Source organism: Vigna umbellata, chromosome 5, assembly GCF_029865625.1.
Source record: "Vigna umbellata cultivar VRB3 chromosome 5, Vumbellata_1.0, whole genome shotgun sequence".
NCBI lineage: Eukaryota > Viridiplantae > Streptophyta > Magnoliopsida > Fabales > Fabaceae > Vigna > Vigna umbellata.
The window spans coordinates 17,462,006-17,473,245 of NC_142169.1; the positions used below are offsets into that span (position 1 = coordinate 17,462,006).

At 35.0% G+C, this 11,240-nt stretch overlaps 2 protein-coding genes across 2 annotated transcripts; one reads left to right on the forward strand and one right to left on the reverse strand.

The window, feature by feature from the left end:
- Window positions 1-205: 205 nt before the first annotated feature.
- LOC124830711 (transcription elongation factor) lies at window positions 206-1,431 on the forward strand. The gene has a single exon (XM_047304508.2). It carries the CDS (start codon window positions 413-415, stop codon window positions 1,022-1,024), a length of 612 nt encoding a protein of 203 aa, XP_047160464.1. The 5' UTR covers window positions 206-412; the 3' UTR covers window positions 1,025-1,431.
- A 5,268-nt stretch (window positions 1,432-6,699) lies between these two features.
- Window positions 6,700-10,048, reverse strand: LOC124830715 (Pentatricopeptide repeat (PPR) superfamily protein). The gene has a single exon (XM_088092012.1). The coding sequence runs from the start codon at window positions 9,876-9,878 to the stop codon at window positions 8,235-8,237; it is 1,644 nt and encodes a 547-aa protein (XP_087948138.1). The 5' UTR covers window positions 9,879-10,048; the 3' UTR covers window positions 6,700-8,234.
- Window positions 10,049-11,240: the final 1,192 nt, after the last annotated feature.

Here is an 11,240-nt window from a genome sequence, read left to right on the forward strand (position 1 = left end):
AAAGTGCAGCTAGGTATATTGGTCTAATACTCACCCAACAAGCAATACCTCACACCTATCGCCAAAAGCCAAGTGTCACTTTTACTGTTTTTTCTTTTCTTAACCCTCAATTAAAGTGTACGTGTTTCCCTCACAACAATAAACAGCTAGCATCACTCTATACAATCCTGCAACACCATCGCCTATATAAACCTTTGTACCCATCTTGTACTCTTTCGTCCCAAAACACTTGTTTTGCGTTATTAACGTACAACTTTGTACACCAACAACAAAAAACTCTCTTCACACTCTCACTTTTTTGTTTCCTACCTTTGATTTGCTTCGTTAGTTTTTTTCTGTTACTGTTGTTCTTGTTCTCTGTTATTTCACTATCTGTTGCTTGTTAGTTGGTATTATATATCAGAAAGACAACATGAAGAACCGAGCATCAGGGTTTCTGAAGCAGATCATATCAAATCTGAGCTCAATGGCAAAGTCAAAAACCATGGCTCTGAAGTCCAAAACAAATGCCATAAGGGCTCGTTTGCTCATATTCTCCCTGATGAAGAACAAAAAGTTGTTGATGAGTTCCCTCTCAGAGAAGTTTCATTCTGTGTGGGGGCACGATTCTCAGTCCAAGGATAACGATTGCTTATTGGGAGATGGCACTGACCAAAGCAAGGCCATAGTGTTGTACAACAACTCACTCTCCTTGCCAAACCCCAGTGGAACCCTGGTGGTGGAGGAGCAAGATCAAGATGGCTATGAAGGTTACTACAACTATGAGTGCGGTGATGATGATGATGATGATGGCAAGTACCCGGATCTCACACACACCCTTTTTGATTCTGAGGATTTGGATCTTGGAGGGTCGGTGATTGACTTGGTGAAGAACTCCAAGGAAGAGGCAGGGAAAGAGTTTAAACTGGAGGATGAGATTGACTTTGCAGCTGACCTTTTCATCATGAAGTTTCGCAAACAAATGGATTTGCAGAAGCAAGAGTCTTTCAAGAGGAAGAGGGAAATGCAGAAAAAAGGTGCATGAATCAAGTTCAACCCTGATTTGGTTGCTTATATATTCATCATGGTTGGCTCAACAACACAAAAGCTCAACCCTTGAATCTCATCTCCCTTTGTTATGGTTTTTTTTTAGAATAAGGGAGAAACCGGCAAGCACGGCTAGCTTGCTAAATCAGAGATATTATGGTACTTAACTGGTTTAATTATGACAGCAATAACCCAAAAAAAAAAAACTGACCAGGGTGAATGGATTTTGTTCTTTCTATTTTTGTATTTTTTTTTCATTTTTACTGTTGAATGGTGCCATAGTGTACTTCATCCATGTTCTCTTTTCAGGTGGTACAATAAAAGAAAGAGAACAGATATTGGAAGATGTTACTGTGTTACTTGTAGATGTTTTTAACTCTGAAAATCTGCAACCATTGCAGCATATGAAGCTGAGCTAATTGATGTATGTACATATATCATCATAAATATAAATAAATAGTAATAAATTAAATTTGAATTTAGATAATTAATTATATGGTTGTGGTCTAGAATAAGGAGAAAAAGAAGTAATGGGTTGGAAAAAGTGTTCCATCCTGTAAAAGGGAAAATGGCCCTACAGCTAATAGTAGCATAACTCATGTGAAAGAAAGGTGCAAAAGGTTCTAGACTGCACCAATTATGCATTGAAGGAGACAAAGCAAAGAGAGAATATTATGCATCAAAAGGTGCAAAGGAAACACCAATAGTCTAGCTGGGAATGACATTGATTAATTTCTTCTTTGCGTAAAGCTTTCTAAAGTTTAAACTTCTTTCATTATTTATCTTCACTTTGTAAATGTTTACTTCGTTCTCCCATTGAGTTTGAGATGATGAAGATGCAGCATTAAGTTTTTGGGCTGATCTATGGATGCATTGGGAAATTTAATAATGATAATTAACTTTTAGTTTTGGGACAATTAGGAGGATATAATAAAAAAGAAGAACATCTTCCTTTGTTTAAGCCCAAAAAAAAAATGGAGAATATAAACACTTTATGTTCTCTTGGTTTATTCCTTTCTTTATTCTTTTAATGTTGAGAGTAAGCCTGAAGGAGCTTCGTCCTTAAGGTCATTTCTTAAATCTCCTTCGTATAAATTACTTGTTTCCCTTTTGCTTAAGGTACACTTTCTTTTTTTCTCTTGGTGCAGAAAATACGTAGAAATTTCCCACAACTGCATGTAATTGAATTGTATCTTTTACAGAGTTGAATTGTAAAAGACTTTAGATATAAGGTCAATTAATTTAATAATGAGTGCAAATTTGATGCTATAAATAACCTTTACAGAGTTCAATTTGATTTAAGGATTATTATTATTAGAGTTTCTAATGAATTATTTGATCATCCAAAAATATTTAGTTGTATAATATGTATATGTTTCGATGTGAGAGGAGTAGTGAAGAACTCACATAATGTAATATTAATGATTAATATTTATCAAAGAATGATTATTCTTAATCTAAACTTTCTTCAGAGCTAATAGTAATAATGGTGGGGATGTAAAATGGCACAAAGAATACAAAAGACTTACCTTTTGGAGTTAAAGATTTTCTAGTAACACAGAATTAGGTGTGAAGATTTTGTGACTTTACCAATATAATCACAATCACATGCTTTCCAAGTAGAAAGTTGCCACTTCAGCTTCAAATAACACGACAAAAAGATGGCTGTTGCTTCCTACACTCTATCATATTTCTTCCTTCACTCCATCAAAACTCCTTGCGGAAAATCATTTCCGTAATAGGAAAGGGTAATTGCTTTCCGGAAAACAATTTCCAAAATGTTTATTGGAAGTGAAAGGATGTCGGATGAATTTTGGTAAGGTGCAGGAAGCAATTGCCCAAAAAGATGAGTCCAATTGAATAGAAGTAATAATATATATCCTAAAAAGCCTGAAATGCAAAACAGTGTACTGGGCCGTGATCTGACACCTGGCCCAATGATGTGGAATCTACATGGGCCTCTTTCTGAAGGGGAAAAATTGCAGCAACTACCTCTTAGTTATATAATTTAACGATAAATTAGTTCTTGAAATTTATAATTTAATGTTAAATTGGTTTTATAAAAATAGAACTTAGTATCAAATAAGTCATTAAATATTATAACTTATGTTAAAGTTGTGTTACAAAATTTAACAAGAAATATTTGATACACTTATTATACATTTAAAGAGTAAATCAAAAAAATTCTTTTATATACTTCATTTTCATACTCATTTTCCTAGTTTTGGACAATTCAGAATTCCTAATAAATTCATAACCTGATTAGTTCATTTCTAGTTAGAAGTGAGAAAAAAAATCTATAAAATTTAAATAAAATGGAATGAAATTCAATCCAAATCTATATTTTCTAAAAAGTGATTGGAATTTTATAGATTGAAATATGGATAATGATGAGAGAATCTATCAAGATTAATTGTTGAGATTCAAAGATGATAACTCAATTAAAAGAACTCGCCGAGTTTAGATTTCAATAACCGAACAATAATTTTATTCTATAAGTCATTAATTTCTTTAACCTATTTTCACTACCACACATAATAACATTCTTCAGTTGAAATTCAATTTTCAATCATGCAAAAACAATGACAAGAGGTGATTTTTCTCAAATTATAGGTCAACATTGAACTTGAAAAACAAAAAACTACCAAAGACATGACAAAAAATCACAAACAACAAGCTAACATGATTCTACGTGACTACTCAAACAAAATAACTACTACTGCTAATGGATAAAACTCTCTAATCACTCTTTCATTTATGTAGGGCAATGGCTTGACAAGATCCTACTTATTCTTATCTCTTCCAAAAGATCCTTATATTCACATGATTTAAGGTTGACTCGTTCCTCTAAGTAAAATTTGTTTATGAAGCAGCTAATCAAATTTTATTTTGTGCCCCAGAGAATGGAAAAAAATGCAATCCAACTCAAGAGATTGTTCCTCTTCTAAGGGTGAAAAGGAAGCACCATGGTCATTTTCTTTCTTCTAGGGGCAGCAGAACATTTCATTTTGTACTTTCTAAAATTTATAATTAATACGAAATTATATAATTTAAAATAAAACTTCATTTTTATTTTATTGAAAATTTCAATAAACAAAAAAAAATATTATTTTACAAACATAAACTTTGTTCGAAAAAATAAACTCTAAGACTATAAGATTATTTCAAATATCTTTCGATATTGATCATTCTTTCTAGTGTTGTGCATCTTCTCAACACTTATATTACCATATGTTCTTGTATAAAATTATCGCATACGAAAACCACAATCACGAAACAAATGATGAGGAGCTAATCTAAAACTAACAAAAATCTTAGTTTTCAAAATATATATATATATATATATATATATATATATATATATATATATATATATATATATATATATATATATATATATATTTCAACAAAAATCATAAACTCAAACAAATGCACACAAAAAATATTGTCTCACAGAACACAATACAATCACTTGTGATCTTAGCATTGGGAAATTGAGTTGCAACTATCGCACACAACTTACCAATGGTATTACTTTCCATTATTCTCATCGGAAGCCTCGACAAAGTATATATGTTACTTTCCATTACTCTCTTAAGAGTCTCGAGGAAGTTCACTTTCGGTATAACTACTCCGAGTTACCACCTTTCACCGAGTTACCACCTTTCACCTAGTTACCACACACAAACATAAAAAGACATTTATAAATTCCAACTTTAAAATCATAATTTAAAAATAAAAACTTCCATAAAAATATCATCTTTCTCAAAATCTTGACATAATTCAAATAAAAGTTCTTTTAACTTCAAAAGAATGAAACCAAAAATAACCCCAATTTAACTCAACTCATCATGTAGATATACAAGCAACAAGGCAAGAAAAGAAAACAATAATATATGTAAATTCCCCTACCTCTTACTCTTCACTTCTTTCATTCTTCTCCGTAAAAACTCAAAAGGTTCTCCCTTTTTCCTTGACTTGCCATTGTTTCTATTAAAGCTCTCTCCCTAACCTTTTCCTTCCATATATTTATAAGCCTAATATTTATAAGGGAATGTTAAGACAATATCATCTAGAAACCATTTATTTTGAAGTTTAACAAAATCATCCATCGAAATAGTGTTTATCGCAGAGACAATCTAGGATAACTCACTAAACAGTATCTCGCTAAACTCTATCCTAAACGCTATAGTAAAATGTCTATTGTTTAGATTCGATGTCTCTAATAATCAGGCGAATAATTCTCTTCTTATTGTTGTGCCTCTTTAGCTGTGCAAATCCTACCAAGAACGAAATGTTATATTTTAAATTTTGTGCTGATCCAAAAAGACGTTAAGAGATATAAGCATATTCTAGGAATGTTTTTTGGTTGCTTTTTGCCTCATCATTCGTACAACAACGTAGTATTTCTCTGAAATGGAAAACAAATGATTCGTTGTCAATAAGATTCTAGTTAGCAATCCAAATCTCAGTTTTTATATTAGTAAAATACTTAATCAAAACCATCCAAGGATAAAACAACAGTACAAGAAAGCTGCAGCTGAACATTCAGTGTGTTTATTTACATAAATTACTTGGAACAATTCACAACTGCTTTGATTTCTAATTACAATTATATCAAGTAATTATCCATGACTTGTTTTAGTTAAGTCAAACTTCAACATCAGTGCAAAAATATATGATGTCAAATCAAAGCATCACTAATTTCCAATGAAATTGAGGTTGCAGGTTAATGCCATTCCTTGAATTATAACTATTAGAGAGATATACTTAGTATAGACCATTGAAATTCGCATCACATCTTCATATTTATTCCAGAATGTTAAGAAAGTATAGAAAATAATTGTTTTTTAGAGAGCTTCGGGGCTGAGTACATCTTTGACAGTGAGAAAGCCAAATAGCCATACCTTCAGATGTGAAAATACGTAATAAAAATTCAGTTCATGTTCAGTTATCTTTCTCTCTTTTCACTCAGTTCAGTTCATCTAAGAAAAACTCATACTCGTACTGACGATTTAGAAGCAAAATCACAAAAACTGCATGCATCTTAAAATACAATAAAGGAAGATAACTTATTGAGTTGTTGAAATTTTATTTTAGTAAATAGGATATTATCTTGATGGTTGCTGCCAAGATCCATTGGCTGCCTGAACAAATTGTGAATGAAGACTTGAGTGAGAGATCCTCTTCAATCAAATGCAGCCAAAACAACTTCTTGCCTTGAAAGGAACTCTGACATATGATGTAATCTTTGTAGAATTACACTTTAGTTGGTTCTTTCATTCCTAAATACCTTTTCATATTGACTTGCTCTGTTTCTGATTCAGTTCTTAAAAAATTATCATTTAAGAGATCTTCAGAAACACCAGTAGGACCAAGCCATTTAATAGCACTACTCAAACTAACCAGTTTTCTGCTTTTGTAAGACTCAAATATTGGAAGATGTTTGATAATTTCAATATGTGTGTCATCAATTTGCTCTTCAGAGAACCATTTTGATTTTGAGAATAAAACTTCTTAGTTCATGAAGCTCCCCTTCAGATGCATCTATAAAGATCCCCTCAATCTTCTGTGGTTCCAAAGCAATAGCCAGAAACACATTTAGTACACCTCTTGCTGTTGCTGACTGCACAAAGCATTCCAATTTAGGGTGATCCAATAACAGATCATGTCTCAAGAATAAACATATAACCTTCACTAACAAAGAATACATTTTCTCACTCCATCCATCATTTCTTATCACATTCAACTTTTGTGGTAATTGCACCAGGCTGTCATCCCCAACTCGCAAAATAGGCCACTTAGAAAACATGATAAGATCATCACAATATGATTTGAGATAGTTCCGCAGTAGTTGCAACCAATCTTCACTTGGTTGGCAATGAATTCCAGGAGTCCATCTTAGTTGCTGAGCATGTTGCCACTCTACAGGATGTAATTTCACAAGAAGTTTCTCAGGCAACTGGCATGACAGGAAAGAAATGTGTGTGCCATCTGTTTCGGCAATGTAACAAAGCTTTCTATGAACTTCTTCAGGAATAGCACAATCTACAAGTTGATGAGTAATAGAATCTTTCAGAAGGCCGCATTCATCACCACGTGCAATGTAAACTCTTTCTCCAACTCCCTTCATATCAATTGATGTAAAGGAACCATCTGCAACTGGTAACAAAGGCAAGCCACATAGGCAATCAAACTGCAAGGACTTTTGCAAGTCATGTAAGCAATATTCAAGAGTCAGAATCATTGCATTCCTGTCTTTGAATTCACGCTTCCTTCTGATTAAAAGAGTCCTTAACAGTTTAGGAGTCATAAAATGCAATGACGAAGAGATTTCCATAAACCTTTCAGAAAGTGACTGTGGAAGAGTAACGACAGGTTGAGAAGCCCCAGACAACGCTTTTACAAGCTCAGCAGCTGCCTTGGGGAAAGTAAAATCAGGAAATACAGCATGTTTGGTTGAAATCCACTGTCCTTCTCCAGCTTCTGTATATAATACACGGAGATTAAAGTCAGCAACAAATTGATAGAGTTTCCGTACTGCTGATGCCCAAGGTTCTAACCCTAATGTTATTAGGCATAACGAGAAGAACAAATTTCCAGGGCACTGATGCTATCTTCTCAAGCAAACGACCATATGCAGGGGCAAGAACATTTTCAAGGAGGAAAATATTCCACTCTGAGCGGTTTCTTCCCCCACCAGCCATATCAGAATCAAACCAAATATCCCTGCCATTTGACGATAATTCAACCAGGTCAGGAGAAACCGTGCAATCTTTCTCCCCTTTGAACTTTCAACCAGGTCAATGTCAACCTTGACAGAATTCAAATATGCAGCAACACATGCCCATAGAACAAAATTTTAACAACTACTATTGGCTGTTTCAGATCTTTTCTTTTGAGCATTCCCATCACCTAAACATTTTGTGGTTATCCAATAGTGTGAACTATGACTAGATGTGCTTTGTTCAGTAATTACAACCTTCTGGCATTTATAAGGCAAATTTCTGCCAATGGATGGGCTTAGTTTCTTCAGAAACTGAACTCTATTAATTCCAACACGTCTACTTTCCTTGAAAAAATTGAACACATCCTGGGCTTCAGCAGATCCAATTTCAGGTTCTGCATACTCGTTAGCAAGAATCTTCATTTTGCGAAAAATCACGCACTACAGTCCTTTCACCTCTTTTTAGAATAACGTCGTCACATTACAACTCCAAAGAAGCCATTTCCTCACGAAGGTAAAGGGCCCTAGCAGTATCGCCCTTCTTGATGTAGCCATCAATCAATTCCTCATACACACTCGCATCCAGAGCCACCAACCGCTCTTTCATAACCCTCAAATACCTCTCAGCATGTTCAACCTTTCCACAACGAGACAAACACCGAACAACAGTCGCGAAAACCGACAACCCTGGATTCACACGTCTGTACTCCATTTCATAATACAACTTCAAAACCTCCTGAACCTCCTCCTTTCTAGCATAACCCTGCATCAAAAGAGAAAAGGTAACATCATCCGGCAAAAACCCTTTATCCATCAACACACTCAACATTCCATTCGCTTTCTCCACTTTACCCTTCTCACACAGCCTCTCCACCACCTTATTAAACACCACACAATCAGGCACAATCCCAAACCTCACCATCTCATCAAAAGCCCTCACACACTCCTCTGAATCCGCCGCAACAACAACGTGCCCAAACGTCTCACCGTATGGCCTCAGCCCCTTCCCCTCCATTTCACGCACCAAACCAATAGCCTCCTCAACTCTCCCATCTCTGCAAAATGCTCCAACAAAGGACGTGTAAACAAACGCGTTTGGCTCAAACCCTTTTCTCACCATCTCCCCATACAATCCCCACGCGGAATCCAAATCCCCAAACGCAACCTTCGCATGCAGAACCAGAGACCACACAACGGACTCGTGAAGCAAATTCTTCTGTAACAGCCTCTTCAACAAAACCACGACATCACTCTCCGATTCCGTCAAGCTTCCCCTATCCAAAATCCTCAACATCAAACTACAATTCACGATCATAGAAGGAGAACGGAAAGTACTCCTCCGCATTATCCGATCCAGCGTGTCAACAATCTTCTGCAATTCACCTTCCTTGCACAACGCATCAGTCATGATTCGCAAACTCGTCAAATTAGGGTAAATCCTTCTCCGAATCATGAACTCGTAAACCTCCCAAACCAGAAAACATTTCTCAGACCTTTGTACCGCGTGAAGCAAGGCGTTAAAACTGACGACGGTAACGGAGACTCCGTGCTCCTCCGCGTAACGGCAAACGTGGAACGCGACGTCCGGTAGCCTGGCTTGGGCGTAGGCTTGGATGAGAAGGTTCACGGCGAGATCCCGAGAGGTTGAAACTACGACGGCGAGAAGAGAATCGACGAGTGCAGGAACCACGTCTGAGTGAGTGTTTGTTTTGGTGAGAGAGCGGAGAAGAGCGCGGGCGTGGATGAGTAAGTTGGCTCTTAACAAGAGATTGATGGTGATGGCGTAGGAGCGAGTGGTGGGTTGGAAGGTGGAGCTGGGCCGAGTTGCGGCCCAATGGAAGAAGCCCAATGCGGCTTTTGCATCGGAGGGGGAATTGAACTGCAGAAGGATTTGTTGAACCGACGAGTCGTTTAAGAGGAGAGAACCGAACTGGCGAGTTATGCAGTCCCAGTTTCGTCGCTCTCTGAAGCAATTGCACAGTGCCGCAACGACGTCGTCGTCGAGCTTGGTCTTTGATAACAACGCCGTCAGTGTGTGTAGACGATTGAATCTGGAGAAGAAGAGCTTGGAAGCCACATGTGTGTTTTGCCTTGCGGCCATGGTGAGAATGCGAAGAGTGCTCATGTGGAGCACGTGCACGTGCTGCTCAATTTACTGCTGGATAATACGGAAAGTTCTAATCTAATTTTTAGATTTTAACGACAGTATATATATATATATATATAATGTCTTAAATAAGTTTCCTGTGCTTAATTTTTTACTTTGTCATTGACATTTTTTAAATTGTTTTTATCAGTAATTTGATCGCTAAAGTTAAATGTAACGATGTTGTCATATGTTATGTAATCTAAAATCAACATATATGATGTTATTAAAGATTAAAATGAAAGATTAGGGGGACAATATATTTATAAAGACTAAAAAGACATACATGCATGAATTAATTATAAAAAATAATACATTCAAAATATAGGAAAAATTAGGTTTAATAGATTATTGTAATTGTGACAGATAAAACACATTAAAAGGAAAATTGTATAATTTTTAAATTGATTTACTTAACTAATTTTAAAATAAGTGATTTATAAGTGATTAATATTATTATAAATGTATTTAAAGTTTTTCATGAACGCAATCAATATGAAAAATATGAAAATAAATAAAGTATTAAGAAAGTTTTAACATGTTATGGAATTTTTATTTTTTTATTATAAGATTTTGTTAATAGAGAATAGTTTAATTGACATTAATGTCATTGTTATAATAGGTGTTAACATGAAGAATCTCTCTTATTAAAGTAAAAAAGTGTGTTAGAGTTGATTTTCTAAATACATCATTGCAATTTAATTTGACTAAATGAATAGGATCAGAAAATGTTTTATTTAATTTAAGTCACGTTTTTTTTTTCTTATCTCAACTTATATTTATGAATTTTCATGTCGACCATGAGATCTTGGATCAAGCCTATTTGGAAACTGTTAATTGTCATTGATCTCAATAAGGCATAAATAAATTTTATTATAAGATGTAACTCTTGCTCGTGACAGTATTCGGTTAATTGTTCCTTTATTATCAACAACTTGATCAGGAAGCAACTTTAGTTCATTAACTTCAAGGTAAGAGAAAAGAACCTCCCTCTTAAGTATGCCTTTTGTTGATCCTCATGCATCAACGCTCTAAAACAGTATCTGGAGACACACAAGTTCTAAGTCCCAGCCCTCATAGAATATTAAGTATTTTAGATTCTCGAAGAGCATCGGTCGGGAAATTATTTGAGTCTTTTAGTAATGCATAGTTCTTTATTACAAGGATCATACAAAATTGAAAGACACTTAAGAGCACCAGTGAGTGTTGGTATGGATTTCAAATTTTTCAATGAGTCCCTAATATATGCATCTTCGAGGGACAAAAGTGCCAAATTTTCTATAACTGATAGCATTATGCTATCCCGAACATCAGCTTGCAATTCGCTAACTCTATTAAAAA